General features: G+C 43.3%; 1 protein-coding gene across 5 annotated transcripts in view; it reads left to right on the forward strand.

The window, feature by feature from the left end:
* ARIH2 (ariadne RBR E3 ubiquitin protein ligase 2) overlaps positions 1 to 26835 on the forward strand; it is a 46390-nt gene extending 19555 nt beyond the window's left edge. For 3 of the 5 annotated variants that reach the window (XM_029242873.1, XM_029242871.1, XM_029242870.1), the window contains 13 exons: positions 8802 to 8869; positions 11606 to 11669; positions 13150 to 13300; positions 14445 to 14566; positions 15817 to 15926; positions 17295 to 17412; positions 18405 to 18455; positions 18546 to 18567; positions 20971 to 21122; positions 21964 to 22107; positions 22706 to 22774; positions 24150 to 24233; positions 24461 to 26835. In XM_029242873.1, coding sequence (XP_029098706.1) covers positions 8802 to 8869; positions 11606 to 11669; positions 13150 to 13300; positions 14445 to 14566; positions 15817 to 15926; positions 17295 to 17412; positions 18405 to 18455; positions 18546 to 18567; positions 20971 to 21122; positions 21964 to 22107; positions 22706 to 22774; positions 24150 to 24233; positions 24461 to 24532 — 1227 coding nt within the window. In that variant the 3' untranslated portion in view covers positions 24533 to 26835. Of the gene's footprint in view, positions 1 to 8801; positions 8870 to 11605; positions 11670 to 13149; positions 13301 to 14444; positions 14567 to 15816; positions 15927 to 17294; positions 17413 to 18404; positions 18456 to 18545; positions 18568 to 20970; positions 21123 to 21963; positions 22108 to 22705; positions 22775 to 24093; positions 24234 to 24460 lie in introns of all 5 variants that reach the window. The other 2 variants (XM_029242872.1, XM_029242868.1) reach the window with 2 other exon arrangements.
* The last annotated feature ends 435 nt before the right edge of the window (positions 26836 to 27270 follow it).

Here is a 27270-nt window from a genome sequence, read left to right on the forward strand (position 1 = left end):
TATCAAGTAATGACTGTTAAATCTCCTGAAATTCTGAAGACATTTTTCCCAAAGATAGATGTTGGCGATGTATTGAAAGAGTCCAGAATATTGTATGTACTTATCGTTTCCTTCGGTAGCAGGATTTATCTCCCTCTGGTATTTTAAGTTCTTTGTGGTCAGGGGATCAAAAATGTTCCAATGATTAAGTTATAAAATTCTGATAGAGACTTACTTGAATTTTTATCGGGGAAGGGTTTGGTGGAAACCAGAAAAGAAATGTGTGGCTCTCATTTACTAACAGACTTCAGGTGGACTTAGGGTCCTGTGATTTGAAAAATAATTTCACCACAGTCAGCTTTCTGCTCAGGGACCTAATAGGGAAAATACATACAATGAAATTGAAACATAGAGTGGGGCAGCAAGTTATAGGAATGCTAAAAGAATGCTAAAATATAACCCAATAACCAGATTGCTGCTGGAGTTGCCTTATCTAAGTTCCTGTAATCCTGCATCTGTCTCCTTGTAATGAGTGGGTCAGAGGCCACATAGATCCAGAAGTTTTATCTTATCAAGGCAGTCTCCATTCCAAGTTGACAGGCTGATGTTTACACTATTTCATTTCTCTAGTCTCTGAAGCCCTTAGATCATGGAATAAAAGTGCCTCCAGACAGAGTATCTAACAAAGTGCTGAGGTTGTAGACGTTGTGTGCTGTTAACCATGTCAGGAACTGCTTGCTGATAACAGCAGTTAAAATATTCATGTACACTTCATTACATCTCTGTGAGAAAATCTTAGCATCATTGGCTCATATCCTGGATTTTCCCCCTCAGGTCCAACTCCTACCCACCCACCCCCCAAAGCCCTGCTTATGAAGCCAGGATAGAATTGTGTGCACGCTTTATATATTCTTTGTTAAAAAACAGAAAGGAGAACTTAACTCCCCAGCAGCTGTCTAGTCCTTTAGGTATCTGTGAACAGGTGGTAACTGCTGAACATGTTTTGAGGGCCTCTATCTGGGAAATACCTTCTTAAGTGTCTCTCCCAAACATTATGGAGGATGACAGAAGAAGTTTGCCTGCAACCTTTGGGAAGTAGTGATGTCCGGCAGCAAAGTCCTTTTTGACATGCATGTAGCCAAGTGCTTCCTGAAATAAAGATCAGAAAACCATCTAAGGGTGTTGAGATTGTAAATATAATGGCAAAACAAAGCCAAATTGAATTGGCAATACAGAGCAATGTCCAGGGTGGATGACAACAGAGGTGACCCCACAGTCCTTTCAAGCTGGAAAGAAAGCTCTACAGAGTCTTCTGACCCATTGTGGGTCAGGTTTGAGGGCACAGGGAATGAGGGAAAAAAGGCAAGGAAGATGGGCTACACTTGGCCTCTGTTCTGACCCCATCTTTGACTCTGAAAACCTTCTCTAGACCACCCAGGGATGTGAGGGCACCCTTCAGTCTTTGATGAACTTTATACCACTAATTGCCCTCCCTTCCCCACTTTGATCATTCACACTCCCTTCCCCAACTCCCTGGGGAAAATGAGAGAGAAGTTCTTATCTTTGGGGCTTATGTTCACACTGACCAAGGCTTAGGCACAAATCCAGTTGCTCAGAGACAGGCCAAGGAGTGAGAGGAAGGCAGGCCTGAGAGTTGTGCCCTGTGGAACAGCAACAGTTTGAGCTGACAGACCGGGAGAAGAGCATCCAATGGAACACTAAGAAGGCTGGGTGTGGGAGGTTTAGAGGGAGCCATAGTGTTATGAAGTTATTGGCATTACAGACCTATTTATGCTAAAATTCACATTGCCTAATCGGTTAACCTTTGGTCAGAACTATGTTAAAAACTCTGAAGGGAAATTTTTCTGAAGGGAAAATTTTCATTTCGAAGAGTAAGTAAAAGATCAAAATGAACTATTTGATGCAGTAGTGTAAGGGTCAACCCTCCGTTTATTGTGACATTTGTTTATGCAAATGATTGCCATTGAATTAAATTTGGCAAACTTTCCCTCCAACTTCATGAAAAATTTAAAATATACAAAGAAGTTTAAAGAATTGTACAGTGGACATCCATTTACATACCATCTAGATTATATAGTTGCTAACTTTTTGCTGCATTTACTTTATTATATATCTGTCTATCAGTTTTATTTTTAAACAGCTTTATTGAACTATTACTGACATTCCATTAAATTCATCCATTTTAAAGTGTACCGTTAGAAGAGTTTTAGTAAATGTAAACAAATATACAACCATCACCACAATCCAAGTTATAGAACATTTTCATCACCCAGAAAGTTCCCTTGTATCCATTTGTAGTTGGTCCCCACTCCCAGTCCCACCAAACTACTGATCATCTTACTGTCTGCATAGTTTTGCCTTTTCTAGAAATTTAATATAAACTGAATCATACAATATGTAGTCTTTTGTGTCTGCCTTCTTTTACTTAGCGTAATGTTTTCAAAGTTCATCCATGTTGTATCACATGTCAGTAATGCTTTCCTTTTATTGCCCAATGATGATTTTCCATTGCATAGATATATACCACATTTTGTTTATCCATTCATTCATCAGTTGATGAACATTTGGGTTGATTCCAGTTTTTGACTATTATGAAATATGATGCTGTGATTGTTTATATCCAGGGTTTTATGTGGACATGTTCTCATTTCTCTTGGATAGATATCTAGCAGTGGGATTGCTAGGTCATATGGTAAATGTATGTTTAACATTTTAAGAATATGCCAAAATGTTTTCTGAGGTGACTCTACTATTTTACATTCCCACCAGCATTATATAAGTGTTGCAGGTTCTCCACATGCTTGCTAGCACTTAGTATCGTCAGTCTTCTGGATTATAATCGTTCTAGTGAGTGTGAAGTAGTATCTTGTAGTTTTAATTTGCATTTCATTTCCCTAATGACTAGTAATATTGAGGATCTCTTCTTGTGTGTATCTGCTATTCATACTTTTTTTTGTGAAGTGTCTGTTCAAATCTTTTGCCCATTTTTGAAAAATTGGGGTGTTTGTCTTACTGAGTTGTATGAGTTCTTTATATGTTCTGAAATAAGTTCTTTATCAGGTACATGATTTGCAATTATTTTTTCTCCCATTTTGTGGCCTGTCTCTTCCATTTTCTTAATAACATCCTTTGAAGAGTAAACGTTTAATTTTGTTGAAGTCCAGTTTATCAGATTTTTTCTTTTAAGGATTGTGCTTTCAGTATCATATCTAAGAAATCTTTGCCTAAAACTAAGGTTGCAAAGATTTTCTTCTGTGTTTTCTTCTAGAAGTTTTACAATTTTCAGTTTCATTTAAATCTGTGAACTATTTTGAGTTAATTTTTGTGTGACATGAACTATACAGCTAAGTTCTATGTTTGTTTGTTTTGTATAATGATGTTCAGTTATTCCGGAATCATTTGTTGAAGACTATCCTATCCTCCAATGAATTACATTGTGGAAATTAACCATAAATGTATGAGTTTACTTCTGGACTTTATCCTGTTCCATTGATCTATATGTCTGTCCTTAAGCCAGTACCCCACTGTCTCGATTACTGTAGCTTTATAGTAAGTCTTGAAGTCAGATGGTGTAAGTCCTCCAACTTTGCTCTTTCAAGATTGCTTTGGGGACTTCCCTGGCTGTCCAGTGGTTAAAACCCCTGCTTTGATTTTGATTAATTTTTAAAAATAAATTTATTTATTTTTGGCTGTGTTGGGTCTTCTTTGCTGCATGTGGGCCTTCTCTAGTTGTGGTGAGGGGGGGCTACTCTTCGTTGCGGTGCACGTGGTTCTTATTGCTGTGGCTTCTCTTGTTGCGAAGCACAGGCCCTAGAGTGCGTGGGCTTCAGTAGTTGTGGCGTGCGGGCTCAGTAGTTGTGGCTCATGGGCTCTAGAGCACAGGCTCAGTAGTTGTGGCACACGGGCTTAGTTGCTCTGCGGTATGTGGGATCTTCCTGGACCAGGGCTCAAACCCGTGTTCCTGCATTGGCAGGCAGATTCTTAACCACTGTGCCACCAGGGAAGTCCCTGATTTTGATTAATTTTGATTGCTGTGTTCAGTCTATAGCTATGTTGTCCAGTATGGTAGCTGTGACCACATGTAGCCGTTGGGCACTGGAAATATGGCTAGTTCGGATTGGTATGTACTATAATTCTGAATACAATGGACTTTGAAGATTTAGATGGAAAAAAGATGTAAAATATAGTTCATTCGTTTCTATGGATTAAAATAATATTTTAGATATATTGGGTTAAATAAAATATATTTATAAATAAATTTTAGTTTTCATTTGTTTGCTGCTATATAGAAATACTTTTGATTTTTATATATTGGCATTCTATTTTTTTATCTTACAAAATTTGTGAGTTCTACTAGTTTTGTAGATTCTTTTAGGATTTTCTGTGTAAATAGTCATTTTATTTAGGAATAGAGACAGATTTGCTTCTTTTTTTAATCTTTTATGTCTTTTGTGTGTGTGTCCTTTTTTTTTTTCCTTTCCTTATTGCCCTGGGTAGGGCTTTCATAATGTTAAGTGAAATGATGAGAGTGGTCATCCCTGCGATGTTCCTCATCTTAGCATTCACTATTTCATTATTGAGTATAATGTTTTCCATAGATGCCCTATATTAGATTCAGGCAGTTCCATTTTTCTTCCTAATTTGCTAAGAATTTTTGTCTTGAATGATTATTGAATTTTGTCAAATGAGTTTTCTTGCATCTACTGAAATGGTCATTTGGGTTTTTTCTGCCTTTATTTTGTTAATTCAGTGAATTGTCTTAGGAGTTTTCACATGTTAAATCAGCCTTTTCTATATTGCTGGATTTAATTTGCTAAAATATTTGGATTGATTTTTGTGTTTTTGTTCATAAGGCTTATCTGTAATTTTCTTTTTATATTTTTGTTAGGTTTTTATATCAGGGTTATGGTAGTCTCATAAAGTGAGTTTGGAAGAAGCATTCCTTCCTGCTCTAGTTTCTGAAGTGTTTATTTAATATTAGTTTTGATAGAATTCACCAGTAAAAACTTTTGGGTCTGGCATTTTGTGAGAAAATTTTTTATCATGAATTCAATGTCTTTAATAGATATAGAGCTATTCAGTTTTTATTTTGTGTCAGTTTTGGTAAGTGTTTTTCAAGGAACTTGTCAATCTCATCTAAGATATCAAATTTATTAGCATTTGATTATTCATATTTTCTTATTTTCCTTTTAATACCTGTAAGATTTGTAGGGATAGTCCCTCTTATCACCCTTGTTATTGGCAATTTGTATTCTTTTTTTCTTAATTGTTCTAGCTAAAGTTTTTATCAACTTTATTGATTTTTTTAAAGAATCAACTTTTGGGGGCTTCCCTGGTGGCGCAGTGGTTGAGAGTCCGCCTGCCGATGCAGGGGACATGGGTTCGTACCCCAGTCCGGGAGGATCCCACATGCCGTGGAGCGGCTGGGCCTGGAGCCATGGCTGCTGAGCCTGTGCGTCCGGAGCCTGTGCTCTGCAATGGGAGAGGCCACAGCAGTGAGAGGCCCGCGTACCGCAAAAAAAAAAAAGAATCAACTTTTGGACTTTATTGATTTTCACTGTTTGTTTTGGATTTTATTTCTGTTTTTATCTTTTTTCTTCTTTTAACTTTGAGTTTTGTCATCTTTTTCTAGCTTCTTAAGGTAAGCCCTTATGTCATTGATTTTTGGACCTTTTATAGTATAAATACTTACATTTGTAAATTTCCCTCTTGGCATTATATTAGCTGCATCTCACAACTTTTATTATGTGGTATTTTCATTATCATTCGTTCAAAACATTTTCTAATTTTTCTTGTGATTTCTTCCTTGACACACAGGTTTTATAGAGGTATGTTCTCTAATTTCCAAATATTTGCTGTATAAGAAGAAGAAGGGCATGCTTGGCAGAGAACAGTCAGGGAGCCTCTTGGGGTTGCTGGAATCATTTGGTCTATTGCTGGACTCCTCAGGGCAGTGGTTCTGCAGTGGGTCCTAATGACTCTTGACTAACGCTTAAGGTTCATCTTGTCAGTACTGGAGAGCAGTGATGGGTTTTAAACAGGTTGGGACTGATCCTGGTAAGACGTGAAAGCTCTAAGAATAGTCTGTTATTGTAATTGTTACATGGAGGCTTTAGGAAACTCATCCTGGGGGCTGTGGGTGGCGGGGGGTGGGGGTGGCGGGCAGACAATAGACACTGGCATGTCAGTATATAAGATACCTTTCCTTTGTCCAGGTGATAGTGAAGCCCTTCTGATGGAAGTGTTTAGGAGAGGCAGGACTAGAGCTTGTGCAGTGGAATGGTGGTGATGGAAGAGGGTGGAGTGGTAAGGAAGAGGGAGACATAGAGGAAAATGCTGATGCAGGTGTAGGAGTGTGATGTCTCCAATGACAAGATGGGCATTCAGGAGGAAGAGCACATTTAGTGTACCTGAACAGGTTCTGCGAGACTCATCACAGAGACCAAGAGGGGTGTTATGTTTGTTGAATTTGGCGACAAGGGAGTTTATATTGCCTGGTACATGTGTATAAAGAATAGTATATCCACTGTCGGCAGTTCCAAATAGATTGAAATTCAGCAATTAAAATCAACATTTTGTCAAACTGTGAACCAAAATTGAATTCATATTGGCAGTTATACCCACTGAACTTTCAAAGTATTATATATATTTTCAAGCATGATTCTTGAGAATAGCTCTAACATTTTGGGGAGGAGGTGGGGGGATACGAAAACATCTTATTTCTGCTCTTGAGAGTCTTTGTTTAAATTCATGCTAACTATTCTTGCCTCATGGTCTTATGAGTATCCAAAGTGGACACATTCCACCAGCTAAGGGTTTGCAGTTTAGACAGGGGTAATAGTCCCAGGCATGCTGGAAATAGTGACCTATTATTATTGAGAAGGGCCCTCTTTGACCCCTGTGATGGAGAGAATGGTGGACTCTATCTCTGTGGGGAGGAGCTCAGATTAATCTGTAATTACCTTGGGGTTCCAAATTTTGGGGCAAGAACTTCCTAGTTCTTAGTTTCTAGTCTTTTCCTCGATTAGACTCATAAATAAATAAGACTTTTAATCTTCTTATTACATATTGATCTAATGGAACCGCAAATTTGTTTTGAACATGACATGGTCACATGTGTTCCTTCCTAAGTCATTAGTTTTTTTGGCTGTCAGTGGTTATCACCTTGGACCCATTTTCCTTTTGGGAAAGGTTTGACCTTCTCATTGTGAGTCCTTTTTGGGGGAGTTCCTTGGTTGCCTAGTGGTTAGGATTTGGGCTTTCACCGCCATGGCCCAGGTTCAGTCCCTGGTCGGGGAACTGAGATCTCGCAAGCTGCATGGTGCAGCCAAAAATAAATAAATAAATCCATAAAAGAAAGCTTTAAGTCGTTCTTGATAATATGTAATCCTAACTACTAACCGGTTGTTAGTTGCTTGTCAAAACAGTCCAGCAAGAGTTCGTCTTGGTTCTGCTGGAAGATTTTTGTTCTCCACAATTGGACATATAAGAAGATTGGAAGACTTTCCCCAGTTGTTAAGTGTTTATATATATATATATTTATTTATTTTATTTATTTTTATTTATGGCTGTGTTGTGTCTTTGTTTCTGCGTGCAGGCTTTCTCTAGTTGCGGCTAGTGGGGGCTACTCTTCATTGTGGTGCGCAGGCTTCTCGTTGGAGTGGCTTCTCTTGTTGTGGACACGGGCTCTAGGTGCTCCTGTATGAAAACTCAGTCCAGTGAGCAGAGTACCAAGGTTCTGTGTGTTCTCTTGGCTCCCTAGGTTGAAGTGTGCTCCTTGTTTTTCCTTGATTCAGTAGCACCCTCGTGTTTTGCAGTGCTCTCTCTGGGTAGCCTTATCTAGGCCTCCAAGCACATCCTAATCTTCTGACCCCCCGAGGCGGACTAGAAGATAAGGCCCCCTGGTGGTCCAGTGGTTAAGATTCTGTGTTTCACTGCTGGAGGCCTGGGTTCAATTCCTGGTCAGGGAACTAAGATCTCACAAGCCTCACGGCCAAAAAGAAAAAGATTAGGCCCCCACCCAAGTCTTGATGTTCAGGGTTCTGTTTTGTAACTAGCGTACTCTCCTATTAACATTAAAATTAATATATGAACAACTTTCTGCGTCAGTAAACTTAGCTATGCAACATCCTTTTCAGGGACTGCATATCCTGTATCATTTCCTCAGAAAAAATTTACAGAGGTAGAATTGCTAGTTCAGTGCACCTTCTGAGGCTCTTTGATAGCCATAACCATTGTGCTTTAAAGGAGAATGTAGGGGCCAGAAAGGCTGCCCACGGACTTCTAAATTCTCCTTGCAATTAGGGCTCATTAGTTGCCGGGAATTCAGAGATTTTAAACAGGGGTGTTTTTTGTTTGTTTTGTTTTTCTGGGTTTATACAAGAAGTCCAAGCCTGAGGTTTTCTGCAAGTAACATGCCTAACTAGAGGTGCACTTACCATGTATAGCCTCCTACAGCAGCTTGAGGAAACAAATCACATTAGGGAAGCTAACAGCTCTTTTTCTTAAATTGGATGCTGGGTCGTTATTTACTGTAGATAGGATGGTTTCGCATAAGTTTCAAATCAAACTAATTTATTTGAAGGGTCGTTAATGAAAACAAAGATCGAAAAATCAAGAGATCCAAGAAATCACTAAGACTATAAGAGTCTGAACTTAAAAGATGAAACAGAGAACTAAGAGGAAGAATTTGAAAGTCAAGCCTGGGCCTGCACTAGAGATGAATGTATGCATTTCTCAAAATGCAGAGCACTCTGAAAGAAACTACATTATAATTTGATTTCTTTTTTTTTTCTTTCTAGGTATCTCATTCAGTTGCTAAACTTATATTAGTTAATTTCCACTGGCAAGTCGCAGAGATAATGGACAGGTAAGGTGTTTGGGGGAGGAAGAAGAGATGGCATTGCCCATAGCTCCTCTCTCTGCCTACCCGCCCAATGATGATTATTGTTTATGTTTTGGAGAATGTCCTTACAGTGTGCAGATTATATTTTTAAAACACTGGATCATAGTGTATAGCCTTTTTTTTCTCAGTATATGGTGAACATTTTCCCATGTTTTCAGCATATTCTTTCTACCCCAGTTTTAATGCTGGCACAGTATTTTATTATATAGATGTTCCATACTTTTCCAAACCCCTGTTGTTGTACAGTGAAGTTAGGTCAAATTTTTTATGCCATTGTTAATTTTTAATCTGTGCCCTTCTAGATAACACTTGACAGTATCTCCAGTTATTTCTTTCAGACACATCAAGTGAGAAATACATCATGACATAGTGCATATTACCTTCAGAGAAAAGGTCAGCTAGTTTACCCCGCACTTCCAGAACCAGAGCCCTTGTGGCACACAGCTTGGAGTCTCAGGTGTCCTGGAAGTTGTCAGGAGGAGGGGTTCCTCCTCCTTACGCATCCTCTAAGGGGGTTCCTCTAAGAGGCATGTGCTTCTGTCTAGCTCAGGGTTTCTTATCCTAAGCACTGTTGATGTGTTGGGCTAGATAACTCTTTGTTGTGAAGGGACTGTTCTGTGAATTGTAGGAGGTTTGGAAGAATCTCCGGGGTCTACCTACTAGAAGTCCATAAATCAAAAATGCCTCCGGACTGCCAGCTAACTCCTGGAGAACAAAACTGCTCCTGCTGAGCAGTGCACTGGTCACTACCCCTGCTCTTTCACACCACAGTGAGTCTTCTTTCTCTGTATGGTGTGATTCTGTTGATCGGCAGAGGAAGATCATTATGCCTTTCCTTCTCTAGGCTAAGAAGGCCAAACTAGCCAGAGCAGCCCAGCCTGATCAGGAAAGAGCAAATGCATTCCTGATTCACTAACTGCACTCTCACTGTCTATACTGAAGAGCTGAATACAGTTAGGTAGACTTCGATGAACTTCCCTGTCTGCACTGCTATCCAAAACTCTGGAACCACATAGGTTCCGGTAATGGGTATCTAGCACTGTCCAAACTCTCTAGCCTAACTTGGTGATGGAGACAATTTGGATAGCTATAAAGATACTAAGAATAGTAGTGTGAGAACTAGGAATAAAAATTAAAGTAGGCATTCTGACTAGGCAGAGTAAGGAAATCATATATATGAGATGTAGTTCTTCCCTGCTCAGATTCCTGGTGTCTTGGTAATGTGATTACCTGGACTTTGTGTGGCACTTTTATTGCCACATGATAACTGTTTTTATTTTTAAATGTATTTATGCCATACCTCATTCCAGAAAGGAATTAAATTTTTATTATGAAATTTTTTTTCCCAAAAATGTGTGAGTGTGCACTCACATGCCATATGTATGATGTATATAGGTTTTAAAGACAAATAAAGCAAACAAAGAAACCCTCTGACCTTTACTCAGAGACCTCTGATGGCAATCCCTACCTGGCTACAATCCCTTCCTTCTCCAGGGCGACCAGTACCTTGAATTCGGTATTGATCATTTTCTTATTTATTCTTAAATTATATATCTTTTAGTTTTGTATGTTTTTAGAACTTTACAGGCATGGAATCATATCATATGTATTCTTCAACTTTTTAAATTAACAAGGTTGAACATCATGACATCTTATCCGTCCTCCTGTCAAAAACTATTTGTGAGTTTTTAGTTTTTTGCTGTTAAAAATAATGCAACTCTGAAAACTGTTGTACATGACTTATAGTGTCACATAATTTTTCTAGGGTTAAGTACAGAAAGTGAATTGCTCGTCTGTAGAGTATGTGTTACTTCAGCTTTACTAGATAATGCCAAAATGTTGTCCAAAGTGATTGTACCATGTTATATACCCACTAGTGGTGTATGAGTGTCAGAATTAAAGTTTTACAGTCTGGTGGGTGTAAATGGCATCTGGTTGTCTTTAATTTCAATGTCCAGGTTATTAAGGAGGTTGATCATTTTTTCCTATGTGATTTGTGCTTCCTCTTCTGTGAAATGCCTGTTATGTCTTCTGCCCATTTTTCTAATTGTTGTTTTTCATTTCAAATGGACGTTTAGGAGTTTTTGTTTTGTTTATTCTGAATATCAGTTCTTTACCAGTTGTATATGTATTGAATTATCTTTCAGTTTATAGCTTGGCTTTTCACTTTATCTTGTCTTCTGATGAACTGAAGTTCTTTTGGCTTGCGGGATCTCAGTTTCCTGACCAGGGATTGAACCTGGGCTACAGCAGTGAAAGCCTAGAATCCTGACCACTAGACTACCAGGGAATTCCCTGAATTGAAGTTCTTAAATGTAGCATACAGAGTTTTCCTTTATGCTTTGCCTTTTCTGTGTCTTGAAGATATCCTTTCCTATTCTGAAGACATAGAGATATTTGCTTGTAATTCCAGAAAGGGACTTAAAGCAGATATGGTCCTTCATAAGTATTTTTCTTATAGTTGAGTGCCTTTAGGACAGAGTTGTTATTCTTATACCAATTGAGAGCTAAAAAAATTGAAAAAGCAGAAAGTATTTGTACTAAGGTAAAAAGCCAGCTTGGTTTTGCGAGAAGGTAGTTAAAAGACAAAGACACTTTAGTGTGACTGCAACACATGTTGGTCTATCCTGTTTTTGTTCAGAAGTAAAACTATTTGTCTTCAGGTTCTGATTCCCTTTACTTCTGCTTTTTGTTTTGTAGATACAAGTCTAATTGTGCTCAACTGCTCGTTGAGGCTCGAGTTCAGCCCAATCCGTCAAAACATGTGAGTGTCTCCTTGAATAAGGCTTCTCCTGTTGCCCGTGGCTCTTTCTGTGGCTCACATTGTTATTGAGAACCATCTTGCCTTGTTTGTAGTGCAGTATGCCCATGATATTTGTTCCAGCATAGGCCTAAATCTTCCATTTCCATTATAGTTTGGACATTTTCCTCATAGATGAGGAGTGAATCATTGCCTGCCCTCTCCAGCCTCACCTTTTTCGTTGCACTTACATACAGCCTGTACTTTATTCCTGCTGTGTTCTTGGTGTTCCCACTCACCACATGCCTCTTTGACTCTGCTTGTGCCTTCCCTGGTCTGGAATGTCCAGATTCTGTCCCCATCTCTGCTTGTGGAAATGGAACTCATCTTTAGAGACCCACATCCAAGCCACCTCTCACAAAACCTATCTCCTGGGACCACTCCCCTCCAAACTCCTCTAATTATATCTTTAAACCTTTACGTGTATGTTGTAGTAATTCACTCATATCTTTTCAGCTCCCCTACTAGACTGTAAGTGCTTTTTAAGTTTAGGAATCAATGTATAGCAATTTCCTCTGTATCTGAGAGTTCAGTCAGCATTTGTCAAATGAATGAGGGCCATGTTAAAAGCACTCTCAGGAGGGAGAATTGGGGCTCAGATCACCACATAACTTCTGCAGTCTCTTAGGAGAAAATTTCTAGGAGAATACTGGACAAACATGAGAATACGGTCCTTTTCCTCAAGTTATTTTTTGTATTCCCAGTAAACTAACATGAACCTAATGTTAAACATATAGTGGACTTTTTCATTGGTTAGTGTTTTTGGCTGGGGTCCCCATATTGTCTTTGCCAGTTTGTGTAGCATGGTATGGATTCTGGAGTTTAAGCTTTACAGTTATTTGCCCGCAAACTAGAAGAGTTTCTTCCCTTGTAGAAGCCTTCCTCATCTCTCTAAATTAATTGTATGTGACATCTCTTTGGTATATTAAGGATGAGTTGTAACTTGGTAAAAACTGTAATACTGTATGTTTTGGACATATTGATATGGGAAAACCACTGTCTTTGACACGTAAAACTGCATTGTGGGCTGTTAGAGGCTCACACTCAGCCTCTAAGCACCTATATGGCTGGGTTTGTAGTACTTGTTGAGGAGCAACTCTGTGCTGTGCTGAATGAGGGCAGTTTTCAAAAGAAACCCAATAGTCTCTGAAAGAAGGTGGATTGAATGACCTCTAAGGACCTTGACAGTTCTGAAATCCTGGTCTTTTCAGCCTGACGTTATAAACTACTGTTAGTTCTCATTTCCATCTTCTCTCTGCCTCTTTAAATCCTAGTGATTCATCAAGCCTAGTTCAGTTACCACCTCCTTCAGAAAGCCTTCCTGATAATATGCTTTCTGCTCAAAACTGGAACTGGCAGAGTGCACACATTGCAGTTGAGTTCTGACACTTGTTGCGGGGTCAGAATTGCCTCCCATGGCTCATATCCCTCTGCCTCTCCCCAGGTCCCCACAACCCATCCCCCTCACCACTGCGCAGTGTGTATGCAGTTTGTGCGGAAGGAAAACCTATTGTCTCTGGCCTGTCAGCACCAGTTTTGCCGCAGCTGCTGGGAGCAACACTGCTCAGTACTTGTCAAGGACGGCGTGGGTGTGGGTGAGTCTGCCATAGGATTTATAAAAGGCTGGCATGAAGTATTTAGCTTTAGCTCTGCCCTTTCAGGTTCTCGGGTCAACTGAGTGTTTTCTTGTGAGCCTAATTGAAGTTTTTATTGTCTGAACCATTGGTTTCCAAACACATCTGTCTGAACAATGGCAACGTTTAGACCTGAGCAAAATGAGAGAGTTAAGGCTAATGTTTGGGCATATATGTAAATGTTGGTGTGAATGCAAGGCTACCTTCTCTTGCCTTTTGGGAGAACTGTCCTTTAAGCTGCCTACCGTATCTATCTTGATTCTCAGAGTGGCAGCCATAACTCAGAAACACCTAGAGAGTTAGCTGTTATTTAGGAAATATAAGCACAAATCAAACTTGATGATCAGTTAAAGGAATATTTAACTATGACTTGACATTTGAAACTAAATCAGCATTACTTTAATTGTGTCTGCAAAATCTCATTGTATTGATGGTAATCACATGCATGTAATATTAAACATCACAGAACTAAATTGTTAGTTAATAACCCTATAGGATTTTTTTTTTTTTTTTTTTTGTGGTACGCGGGCCTCTCACTGTTGTGGCCTCTCCTGTTGCAGAGCACAGGCTCCAGACGCACAGGCTCAGCAGCCATGGCTCATGGGCCCAGCCGCTCCGTGGCATGTGGGATCTTCCTGGTCCAGGGCACGAACCCGTGTCCCCTGCATTGGCAGGCGGACTCTCAACCGCTGCGCCACCAGGGAAGCCCACCCTATAGGATATTTTAAACAGTTTTGTTTTTTATTGGTGCTGTTTGTGATATATATGATTTAATTTGTTTTGTTTTTGTTGGGGTTTTTTTGGTGGCTCTGTGCGGCTTACGGGATCTTAGTTCCCCGACCAGGGATTGAACCCAGGGCTCTGGCAGTGAGAATGCCGAGTCCTGACCACTGGACCATCAGGGAATTCCCTATCCTATTTAATTTGGAATAATATTTTAGTTGCATCACTGTGCAAATATATTAATTTCTCTCTTCTTTGAATAAATTCTGATGCTTTAGGGGTTCCTTACATAGAATCTGAATTTGTTGGTTGAACTCAGCAAATATATAATCGCTGTGTCTTCTGCGATACAGTTGTCCATCAGGTTATCTTTGTTCAACAGGTGTCTCTTGCATGGCTCAGGACTGCCCGCTTCGAACACCAGAGGACTTTGTGTTTCCATTGCTGCCCAATGAAGAATTGAGAGACAAATACAGACGCTACCTCTTCAGGGACTATGTGGAGGTATGCCCAGCCCCTGTTGTGCCCTCTGTCTTCCCAGGCCTGCCTTTCATCAGATGCTCACCAGTTACTTTATAGACTAGACTGCCAGTAGATGCTTTCGTTTGAAGAAAGAGCTCCATGGCTTTAAAACAGTTTGAAAACTACTAGAGTGCTAGTGAATCCCAGGTCTGTTGCTTCCTTGTTATGTATCCCTTGACCCATTATTTTACCTCTCTGAGCCTTGGTTTTCTCTTGTAGAATGGTCAGGCATCCCCACCTTATACAGAGTTGCTTAAACAAGCTGTTGTATGTCAGGGGATAAACACAAGTCAGGCATATCTCAGGAGTTGCTGTTCTGTTCAGTTCACTGTGTGGTTCAGCACAAAGAAGAGGTGTTGCTTTTTGGGCAATTGGAAAACTTGTTCAGGTTTTCAGCATGGTCAATTTTGGAGTCCTTCCCCTCTATTGCGCTACCTGTTCAGGCTTGTTGGTTCCATGCAGCATAATTTTCATCTTTGTCTTTCATGCCCAAGCTTATTGGATTGATTGACGGTCTGGGTTGTCTCATACATATGCCACAGGAAAAGCAATGCCTTGTTCCTTGTGCTGTTTTCTGCCTTTGGTAGATGCCTGAGGGTCATTGAGCCCCTCAGAGTCTTATGCACAGCTGAGTGGTCTGTGTTCCTTTCCAGCCCTGGTCCCTATGCCCTTTCATTTCAGAGACACATTTCTGTATTCCATTTTGTCATGTAATCTTAGAGCATTCTAGTGAGTTGCTACCTAGTTTAAGCTAAGCATTCAAAGGTCATTTTCAGGGATCTCCCTGGTGGTCCAGTGGTCAAGAATCTGCCTTCCAATGCAGGGGATTCAGGTTTGATCCCTGGTTGGGGAACTAAGATCCCACATGCCGCGGGGCAACTAAGCCTGTGTGCTCTGGAGCCTGTGCGCCACAACTAGAGAGAAGCCCACATGCTGCAACGAAGAGCCCACACACTGCAACGAAAGATCCCGCATGCCACAGCGAAGATCCCATGTGCCGCAACTAAGACCCGACGCAGCCAAATAAATATTAAAAACAAGCAAACAAACAAAGGTCATTTGCACTACCTGCCTAATGTCTGGTCTTCACAACATCCATCTTGAATTCCTGTAGCCCCTTGATATAAGTCATCAGCTGGAAGAACAGAAGGTGTTTGAGTACTCAGGGAGGTCTAATTTGGAGGCCCAACTAGGGGATGTCCTCATTATTCCTCCCCTTGGTGTGTTCACAGAGTCACTACCAGCTCCAGCTGTGCCCTGGTGCAGACTGCCCCATGGTTATCCGGGTACAGGAGCCCAGAGCTCGCCGAGTACAGTGCAATCGGTGCAACGAGGTCTTCTGGTAAGAGTGAGTGTGGGTGCTGAGCAGCCCTGGGCTTGTGCCTTCCCCTGCTCTAAAGCATCACTGCTGTTGCTCTTGTGAGGGTGGGGCTGGGAGAGGCAGGGTCGTTGAGCCAGAAGAGCAGCTCTGTTCCACGTGGGCAGGGTTTGTACCTAGCATCTCATGTTCCATGAGATGTTTGATAATAGTCAGTCTGGAGACAAGAAAGGGGCACAGATTCTTGGGGAATGTGCTGTGGTTTATGCTGCTGAGACTCATGGCCCAGAGACTGCATGTCTGTATGGGTGTGTATCTACCTGCACAGATAATTCACATACTACTGTATTTGAAAGCAACAACCATCAACGTTTTAATCTTTCTCTTGGCCTTTCTGCTAATTTTATAACACTATAATCCATAAATGTGTTTATATTTACCTGGGGTTTACTCTATTCAGTAGACATGATGGGAATAGCTAAAGTATACTGAAGGCTTACCAGAGGAAATGCTCTGTCCTGATCATTTTACCTTCATTATCACAACAACTGTGTATGATTGTACTGTTATTACTCTTATGTTATAGGTGAGGAAATTGAGGTGCAAGGTAATGGCAGAGCCATAATTTAGGTCCAGACCTGTCCCCAATTCATGCCTCCCTGGAAAATTCATGGTGGGGCTTCAGAGAAAGTACGTAGAAAATGTGGTATGTGTGCATATGTGCCTGCCTTTCAAGATGTTGTTGAGGGAGTCTGTGATTCACCAAAGGTTAAGAACCACTCATGTGGTTGCTTTCCATCCTTTGTGTCCTGCATTATGAACTTCTTTTCCCTGGGACATGTGTTAGGCTACCTGCCTGAGAGCCTTTATCCATAACGTTGTGTTGGCTTGGACAAAAGGGAAATTAAAAACATGGGAGCCTGGCCTGATGAATGTTGGAGTGTTTTTCTTTTCTGATTTTAAGTTTCAAGCATTGTCAGATGTATCATGCCCCCTACAGATTGCACAAGTGCTGGCATTGTGCATCCTGTGTGCACATCTGACTTGGAGATAAGCCAAGGCTCCCAGAACTGGATCTCATTCCTGCCTTGGGCCTGAGTTGAGGTATCTTAGAATGCATCCCCATGCCCTTTGGGAAGCTGAATTCTGAATTTGATATCCTGTCAGGAAGGATTGACACCACATAAGATTTAAAAACAAACATTTCATTTGGGTTTATTGAAAGAAATTCACACAGTACTTCAGTATAATCCTGGGTAAGAAAAGGTCTCAGATGCCTTGATAGGTGACGTTACCTCTTTGAAAAGCTCTAATTCAGGATCTGTTGGCTTGGACAGAAGGAAAATGAAGAACACAGGATCTGACCTAACAATTATCTTTTCTGGTTTTAAGTTTCAAGTGTCGTCAGATGTATCACGCCCCCACAGACTGCGCCACAATTCGGAAATGGCTCACGAAGTGTGCAGACGACTCTGAAACAGCCAACTACATTAGTGCTCACACTAAAGACGTAAGGACTGTATCTTACCTGTCATGGATCTGCCCTCCTTAGTGCTACCCAGGGCCTTGCCCAGGAGATGTACCATCTGAGAGCAGAACAGGGCTCTTGATGGAGGCTCTTGATCAGGGCCTCAGGGCTCTTGATGGAGGCTGCCCAGACCTGGCAGAGTTTGTAGCAATTTATCATAGTATGCACCGAGTGCATTTATTTTAATAAATTGCTGAAATGCTTGGAGAAGTTTGACCCTTAGGAAAACTAATTAGAAGAAGACTAGGCTTTATTGAATGCTTCGCAAGCTTTAACAGCCCTGGGAGGGAGGTAGTTGATAGCCACACATAATAAATAGCAGAACTCTAATGCAAGCCCAAGCCTGCCCAATTCTCATTCTGGAAACTTCCCATGGGAAAGCATGGCCTGTAGCCCCTTGAGTTCTGTATGACTCAGCACTCAAGGCTGTACCCTATGCCAGTCACACGCTGAGTTGATGCACCCACAAGCACAACTGTGACCATGACATCATTAAGCATAGTCCTTTTCATGGCGATGGAAGAGCACAGCATCAGACTGATCTCTGCATTGCTGCCTGGGGTTGCTGGCATCTCTCAAATGAAAGCGAGCTTTAGAGGTTATTTCCTTGGCCTCTCCTGGAAGCAGAAGTTCAGGCAAGCTGATGAGGACTTAGTCCAGTGTGGCAGCTCTTACGCTGCTTTGGCATTCCTCCCAAGCAGGCAAGCTCTCTACTGACTCAGCTTGTGCTTAATCTGAGCGGCCTCGTGGCAGGGACAGATGGTGCTTGGAGTGTTTCAGAGCCAAACATGCTGACCTCATTTCCTTGAATTGCTGTTCCAGCCTCAGCGACCCGCCACATTTAAGTGAGATGCTCCTCCCCAGAAGTGCTCGCACGATGAGCTACTGGGCACGGGTGCCGGGAGCTTTGTGTAATATGTCTTAGAACCGGCCTGATGGTGTGTGAGCCTAATGGCACCCTTCTGTCTCCTCAGTGTCCCAAGTGCAACATCTGCATTGAGAAGAACGGAGGCTGCAATCACATGGTGAGCAGACGCCTGTACGTTTTGCTTATGTGACATGGAACCTTTGGTCAGCGTGCTCTTAACATGTTCTCTTCTGTTTCCCTCTGACAGCAATGCTCCAAGTGTAAACACGGTGAGTCCCAGGCTTGATGTACAAGGCCCAGTGGCACAGTCTCTGTTTCTTGTGCACGGGTCTCCACTGCTTATTTAGTGAGTGCTTTTGTGGTGAAGTGATAAAACAGAGGGCAGCCTCAGTCATTTATAGTCATGATAACCAGATTAAAGCATTTATTGATTTATTATTTTTCGGTCCCTTTTATAATCCCACTGCCGTCTCACTGACGCATGTAGTCAGAAGTCAAGTTTGGGGTGACTATTAGACCCTCGTGAATCCTCAGTCATCCAAGAAGAAGGTTTTAGTGTGTTCTTTTTATTTTTGCCAAGGCAGGTAAGTAGCATGGGGCTTATCTGGGCTGCCTTACAGATACCTTTTAAGCAGGCTGTACGTGGTTTTACTGGAGGCAGTAAAATAATAGTTTTCCTCTGAGGTTTTTATATATATATATATATATATATATATATATATAAATTTATTTATTTTTGGCTGCGTTGGGTCTTTGTTGCTGTGCGTGTGCTTTCTCTAGTTGTGGCAAGTGGGGGCTACTCTTTGTTGCGGTGCGTGGGCTTCTCATTGCAGTGGCTTCTCCTGTTGTGGAGCACGGCCTCTAGGCGCACAGGCCTCAGTAGTTGTGGCTCGCGGGCTCTAGAGCTCAGGCTCAGTAGTTGTGGTGCACGGACTTAGTGGCTCCGTGGCATGTGGGAACTTCCTGGACCAGGGCTCGAACCCGTGTCCCCCTGCGTTGGCAGGTGGATTCTTAACCACTGTGCCACCAGGGAAGTCCTCCTCTGAGGTTTTATAAAGTTTTCAGAGGGGGTTTTGGCCTTTCAGGCCTCCGTCATCTATCAGTTGTAGGTTACATAGAACCTGTTGGTTTTGCTTTCCTTTCCTGCCAGATCAAGTAAAGAAATAAAATTCCTTCAGGTAGAAAATATGTCTAGATAGGTTTCTTACACAGCTGCTTAGATGCCGACCAGGAGGCCATGAGAGTTTCTCTTTGTAAGAGCCTGACTTATGCTATTCCTGTGTTCTCCCAGGAGCACACTGTAATCAGAGTAGACGAGGCAAGGTTTTAGACTGGAGTGGTGATCTTGAAGTGTAGAATGAAGATAGGCCGAGGGTAGTGGCACATTTCCTCAGTGATATCGCACCCTAGCTTTTCTGCATGTTTGAATGAGAGGGACATATATGATCCACTTAGAACAGTGCACAAGACATACGTACAGTTTAAAGAGAAATGACAAAGTGAACACGCGAGTACCCACCACATTCCTAGTACTGAGGAAGCCCCCTGTGTGTCCCTCCTCAGTCATAGTCTCCCCATCCCTTACTGCCCAGAGTTAACTTCCATCCCTCACATTGCTGTATAGTTTTACTACCTGTACAGGCAACCCTAAGCAATGTAGTAGTATTTAAAACAGTAGCAAATACAACCTAGCTGAGGAGAAAGCAATATTGCCACTGTTCAATGAAGCCTCCTAGGAGAAGAGAAGTGAACGACCTCTGGGTCTCTTGATTTGGCTTTAGCTTTAGCTTCTCCAGATTTTACAGAAGTCCCTTTTGGGAAGTCATTGAGCCAACTTATGGAGTGATTCCTGGGAAACAGGGTTTACCACTGTCGGGGTCTCTGGCAGAGACAGAACATAGAACTGTGGTTGGCCCCTCTCCATTAAGCCACAATAATTGTTCGGATGTATAGCATCCATAGGGGATCTTTATTTTTCCCTCTTTGCTTCCTCAGTATGGAAACAGAGTCATAATTCTGGGTATGCACTATTGGGTGGGTTTTATGAAAATGTGCTTTTTCTTTTTTTTGGCCTCATTGTGTGGCTTGTGGGATCTTAGATCCCCCACCTGGGATTGAACCTGGGCCACGGCAGTGAAAGCACCGAGTCCTAACCAGTGGACCGCCAGGGAATTCCCATAAAAATGTGCTGTTTAAGACAGAAGAAAAGGGGGAAAAGTCTTTCTTTCCAGTTTCATGTACAACACCTAGGACAGGTGTTGAGAGTGGGACATAGTCAGGAGGGCACATGTGTTTTCTGAATGACCAGGTGGGCTTCAGTTGGACAAGTTTCTGCTTGTCACAGAGGCATTGGCACAGCAGACCAGTGGCCTTGTACAGTCAGCATCTGCTTGTGTTGGATTAAACGGCACAAAGCATATGTGTTCATGAAACTGAGACTATCCGTAGGCTGTTGTTCACATCAGCAAGGACAGGCTTACAGGGACAGTGGAATGTGACAGGGATGAGAGGTATACATTCCCTCTGTAAAGAGGCACCCTTGGAGAGTTCTGGATAGGTGACCCCCCCACCCCCCACCCAGAGCAGGATCTGTTTTCCTGCTTTGCCTATGACTTTGGAGGAATGTGGGCTTGTCTCGTGTGTGTAAATACTTCTTTCTCTATTCTCTGTAGACTTCTGCTGGATGTGTCTAGGAGATTGGAAGACCCACGGCAGCGAGTACTATGAGTGCAGTCGGTACAAGGAGAACCCTGACATTGTCAATCAGAGCCAGCAAGCCCAGGCCAGGGAGGCCCTCAAGAAGTACTTGTTCTACTTTGAGAGGGTAGGCATCCAGAAGCCTGGAGGGTGGGCTTCTTCCATTTGGCCTGCTGGGTGAAATTCCCAGTGACTGGTAGCCACAGCCAGCATGCTCACACAGAAGTCAGGAAGTGGAACTCCTGCAGTGGCCTGTGCGGTGCCTCCATAGATATGGCTTTCAGGCTCCACAGGGCGGCCACAGCTAACAAGGAAGGACATGCTGACCTTGTTTGAATGATGAATTGAAGGATAATGAAGGATCATCAGACAGTCTTTTCCATCCAGTGCCATGTTTGTTGTTTGTTTTTAATTCAGGTATAACTGACTGACAGTATTATATAATTTTCAGGTGTACAACATAGTGATTCATAATTTTTAAGGGTTATACTCCATTTATAGTTATTATAAAATGTTGGTTATATTCCCTGTGCTGTACAGTATATCCTTGTAGCTTATTTTACACATAGTAGTTTGTATCTCTTAATCCCCTACCCCTATCTTGCCCCTCCCCCTAATCCAGTGCCATCTTAATAGTCAGATTCAGAGGACAGTTCATCCCAGGAAGACCCTTCAGAAGCCCACAGAGCATGGGACATTTGGTTTCTAAGCACAAGAGACCTGTAGTTACCTAGTTTTGCTTCATCCTCAGGGCTCGAGTCCTATTGCCGCAGGGGGGTAGAGTGATCTGGCAGGCAGACAGCTGCTCTGGACAGGGTTGGTAGTGTGGACTGAGGAAGCCCCCCTCCTGCAATCCCAAGGACACACAGTCCCCATCAGCTAGATGAGGCTGTGGCCATTCTGAACTCCTTTTGGATCTCCACCTTCCTGGGACTCCTGCAGCTTTCTCCCTCCTCTGAACCCTGTAGTGGGAGAACCACAACAAGAGCTTGCAGCTGGAGGCGCAGACATATCAGCGGATTCACGAGAAGATTCAGGAGAGGGTCATGAATAATCTGGGGACGTGGATCGACTGGCAGTACCTACAGAATGCTGCCAAGCTCTTGGCCAAGGTTTGTACCCCCTCACTCTTCCAGCCCTGTCAGGCCCAGACCTCTGAGGGTGGGAGGCACTGTAGGGGGCAGGGGGCTCAGCACCCTGTGCAGTCCTGCATGCTCCTGCTTATGGGTCCACATTTTGCTGGGCTGTGCCCACTGAGGACCCAGCCCTCTGTGGATGTCCAGGGGATTTTAAGAAGAGTATTCCAGTGCCTCGGCCTGCAGGGAAAGAACTGCAGGGAAAACTAGAGCCCTTTTCTTCTTTTGTCCCATCCATGCATCACTCAAAGGAAAATAAGAGATTGTCTTTGGACAAGTATTGAGATAGATGTGTGGACTCTGATGTCCGACTCAAGAGGGAAGAGCCGTTGAGGCAGCTGCTGGTAATAAATCACAGTGTGGAAAAGGAACTGTGGGTGTTCTGTGACCATTTTTGTTTCAGTTTTTGCCATGTTGTCCCCCAATTCATCTTTTATTTGCCTTGGCCTCATTTCTTTCAGGCCCATACCCGTTGAGCCAGGCTAATTTGCATGGTGGGGTAGAACTGTAAAAGCCACCTGAGATCCATGTAGTTAGGGTCATAGATACAGGTCCCTTCTCTTCTCTATTGCAGTGTCGATACACCCTGCAGTACACGTACCCATATGCATACTACATGGAGTCTGGACCCAGGAAGAAGCTGGTAAGGCAAAGCGATTCTTCTTCTCTGCTCTCTTAGCTTCAGAGCTGCCCTTCTCTACCTGCACTTTGCAGGAGAGCAAGGACCAGATGCCTGGTTATTGGGAGGGCAAAATCAAAACTGGCAATTGTAAAATTTTATTTCTCCCCTAGGCATTTCCAGAGTAGATCTCAGGTGCTGGTATTTTGTGTAATAGGAAGGCAGATATACTGAAGCCAGTGAACAACTGTATTTTTGGGGTGACTGGCTGAAAATGTCTATTGCCACTTGGGAGCCAGTGCCCATGCTTTGGGAGGATGTGCAGCTTGCATGTTCCTAAATAGTGGACATTTTTTGCATCTTGGTTTAATTTTCATCTTAGATGTTGGGTTGTTTCCCCCCAATTATAAAGTAATTCACACTTATTGTTTAAATGTTGAAAAGCTTAGAAAAGCATTTACATCATTTATCATCCCACCAGAAAGAAATGATTGTTGTTAGTGTTTTCCAGCCTTTTAAAATTAATATTATTTCTATAATCAAGGTTATATATATAACATTTTTTTGTTACAACTAATTGTTTTTGCAGCTGTTGTTATTTACCCGGCTGGAAAATGCCATTTTGTAATAGTTGCATAAATGTTCCAGTATATGGTTGTACCAACATTTGGGGCATTTATTGTTTCTGTTTTTCACTATCATAAATAAGACATTGGGAAACCTCTTTGTGCAACTGATTTGTGCAGTGGGTATATAATTACTAAGTCAAATGGTTTGAAAATTTTTAAGACTCTTGATTTTCAGAAGGGCTGAAAAAATGAAGTATTCAGTGAATACAGTGTCTGTGAATATCCACTTTGACTTGTTCTTGTAGCATCCATTTCGCTGTATGTTGGGAGCATTCTCTGCAGTGGCTTAAGTTCTTCCCTTTTCTTTGGGGGTGGAGGGTGAGTGTGGCCTTGCCACACGGCTTCACTCCATAGGTAGCCTTTTTTTTTTTTTTTTTTTTTTTTTTTTGCGGTACGTGGGCCTCTCACTGTTGTGGCCTCTCCCGCTGCAGAGCACAGGCTCCGGACACGCAGGCTCAGCGGCCACGGCTAACGGGCCCAGCCGCTCCGCGGCATGTGGAATCTTCCCAGACCGGGTCACGAACCTATGTCCTCTGCATCGGCAGGCGGACTCTCAACCACTGTGCCACCAGGGAAGCCCCATAGGTAGCCTTTTGATTGGATTCTGGCTCTGGGTACAGGAAGTAGCACTGCTCTCTGAGGACAGTATCAGAGACAGGGTTGTCTATAGCTCATGCGAGCCTGAGGTGCTGCATCTGCCCCTCCCATCTGCAGGCCCTGCCCCGGCTACAGCCCCTTCTCCTTTTGACCCTCCTGCTCTACCCATACAGTTTGAATACCAGCAGGCTCAGCTGGAGGCTGAGATCGAAAACCTGTCATGGAAGGTGGAGCGTGCAGACAGCTATGACAGAGGGGTAAGTGCTGTCCTCTTGGATCCTCTGGCAGGCAAGGGAGGGCTGGTGTGGTAATAGGTAACATGGTAGTTGGCATGTGGACTGGAGGCTGCTGCTGAGAAGGGTGGGAAGGTCAGTGCTTTTGACTTCTTGCAGTCCGTGGCAGGGGGGGCGGGGGGGGTGGCTTTAGCTGCTCCCTGCTCATGGGACTGGGCCATGCAAGCACCTATCTTGCTTCCTTGGTGCAGGACTTAGAGAACCAGATGCACATAGCAGAGCAGCGGAGGAGAACCCTGCTGAAGGATTTCCATGACACCTAGGTTGGGACATGGACGTGCCAGAGTGAGGAAGATGTGGCTGCGAGGTCTCCCGGCTGCTGTACTGCATGCTGCAGGCTCTGCCTTTCACAACCCCAGGCAACAGCCAGGGCCCCACTCCTGAGAGACACTGGCCACACCTCTTAGTCGAGTTCTGTTTTTTTTTTTTTCCCTCATCTTTTGCTTTTTGTTTTTCCCAGGGTAGAGGCCATGTTGAATTGGCCTCTTCTCAGGACCTTTAATTCCCCCTGGATGGTTGTTGGGAGGGAGGGAAAGTTTTTTCTGAATGACTATTAATAGGATTAGATCATTACAACTTATAATTTTCAAAGGTTGTACAATTATACAAAAAAGAGGGGGCAAACAAACCATAGAATTACACAGAACCCTTTTTAAAAATAAATTGGCATTGGAGTGTTTTAACCTCTAGCTATTTTACTTAGAATGTAACATATGCTGCCCGCTCACCTTGCCTCAGAATCTCTACTGCAAGAGGGCCCCGGTGGTCTTTGCTTGCCAGATTCATATGTGTTTGGCCACAGCTAGAGTCCCAAGGGAAGAGCATGGGTGGCAGATGGTGGGAAATTAAGTTGGCCTGAGTTATAGGCATGGAGCGCAGGGAATCACATCGTGCCTCCTGTCTGGTCCTTGTGGACCCTTTTGTGGTCAGGTGCACTGCCTTACGCTGGCAGTGAGGAGACAATACAGAATGGAGTCTTGCCATGGGGTGTCATCCTGTCTGATGGCACTGTGTGTCTGTGGACTCATCTTAATTCTTGAAAGTGAGCTTTACCTGGGTCTGGCTACTCAGGCCAGAGCCCACAGCAGAACACGTAGGTGGGCTTGTGGCCCTCCAGACCAGGGGATGTGAGTTCAGCACAGTTTTCTTTTGTTTTCTAAAGATAGAGATCCACTTTTAAAGGGGATTGTTCCCCCAAATAAATTTGTTTTACCTTGGTTCCTTCTTTTGTGCCAGTGTTCCCGTGGTGTGACTCTGACCAGGTTCACACACAGCCATACCTGACACTGTCCTGCTACACTTTCCTCTGGTGAACGTTAGGGTCAGAGTTCAGCATGGTCCTCCCAAGGACGGACTCTGGTCTGCCTGGCTCAGGGACCTTGTTTGCACAAATTGTTTTCATGTTAACCTGGAGTGTATGTCTCCATTACCCACTCTAGGGGTTGGTTGCGCTCCCCCTTGCCTGGTTTCAGCTATTGGAGGACAGCACCTCTAGGGTCTGGGAGTCTGAGGCCAGCACGGTTCTTGATTTGTGGTCCCAGCTCCTGTACCACAAGGGGCGGGCCAGGGAAAAAGGCCGGCTTTTTCACAGTGCAGAGGAACAAGTGGTTTGCATGGTGTCCTGCCTGTCCTGAACCTGGTCCTGTGGGCCTTTCAGAAGTTACATCTGTGATTCTTGGGGTTTCTATGGGTTTTTTTCAGTGCCTCCACTCTGAGGCCGGCAGAGTTGTCCATACTCGATAGGGCGTCCTTGACCTCCTGGAAGAGTTGCTTAGGAGATCTGTGAATAAATATTGTGTTGGAAATTCTTTGATATTCAAACATTTTCACCTCAGTCGGTAATTTCCCAGGTACCATGTAAGCTGTAAACTGAATCACTCTTGAAGGCAGAGGACAGCTGTAACTCTTGGAGTCATGGGGTACATAGCCGGCTGCAGGCTCCCTTTCTCCCCAATCAGATTTTGCCTCTTCCTGTCATCTCCTGCAAGGAAAGGACCACGGGGTGGAGCGGTAGGACAGGTTAGGAGTATAGCAGATGAACCCAGAATTGGACAGTGCTGAGCTAACTGAAGGAGAAGAGTGCCTGCTGCGGGACCTAGGGGTGGGGTGTGACTGTTGCATTGGCCCATGGAAGATCCTGGTGTCTGGAGCTTTTACCTCTGCATTGAGTCCTTTCTGTGTCACCGCCATGGCAGCGGCAGGAGCTGAGTTGCAGCTCTGCACCTTAATTCACACCCTCGGCACCCTGGGCATTTTTTGGACTGCACAGCTACCACATAGTGCATTTGCATCCAGCTGTGGCCCCAACCACTGGAGCTGCAGGAGGTTCTGTGCCCAGACTGCAGCCTGCAGCCCTTGATCTGCAGAGAGCTTTCTTTCGTGCCTCAAGTGGCTGTCTCTTGTTAACATCAGGAAGATGGAAAAGGTCAGGCAGAATTTTTCTGCCCTGCAAAGGAAGGCACAGTGTTTTCATGAATTTACCATGTATCTTTGTTTTCTTCAAAGAAAAAGTTGAGGTGATGTCATCTGCTCAAGCTTGAGTGGTTTATTCAAAATAAACTGCAAGTTTCTGATTATAAAAGTGTGTGCAGAGTCATTCTTCAAAGGATCCAAGTAGCCTTCTGAGCCAATGCCCCCGGGGGTTCAGGCCACTGAGCACCAAATAGGGGCCTTCCTGTTGGCCAGTCCCCTCTTCCAGAGGGCTGTGAAGGCCCCACTGGCCTGACTGCTCTGCCTTTCTTCCCTTTCTGGGGAGAGGTCACCTGTGGAGGGAAGTGGAATATCCTGGTACTTTTGGCTTTCCTTTCCCTCCTTGGGTGCAGGCCAAACCATTCCCCACCAAACACAGATCCCAGGATGTGGTAATGTACTGATTCTAATGCCCTACAGCCCTGCTGAGTCCCTGAGCTGCTTATTCAGAAGATCCTTGGGTCCCTCCAAAGCAGATGTGGGAGCAAAGGGCCATGGAGTATGGAAGCGGGACTTGTGGCTTCACAGGGGC

The sequence above is a fragment of the Monodon monoceros genome, unplaced genomic scaffold (assembly GCF_005190385.1).
Source record: "Monodon monoceros isolate NGI ecotype Baffin Bay Population unplaced genomic scaffold, NGI_Narwhal_1 Super_Scaffold_3, whole genome shotgun sequence".
In the NCBI taxonomy this organism is placed as follows: Eukaryota; Metazoa; Chordata; class Mammalia; order Artiodactyla; family Monodontidae; genus Monodon; species Monodon monoceros.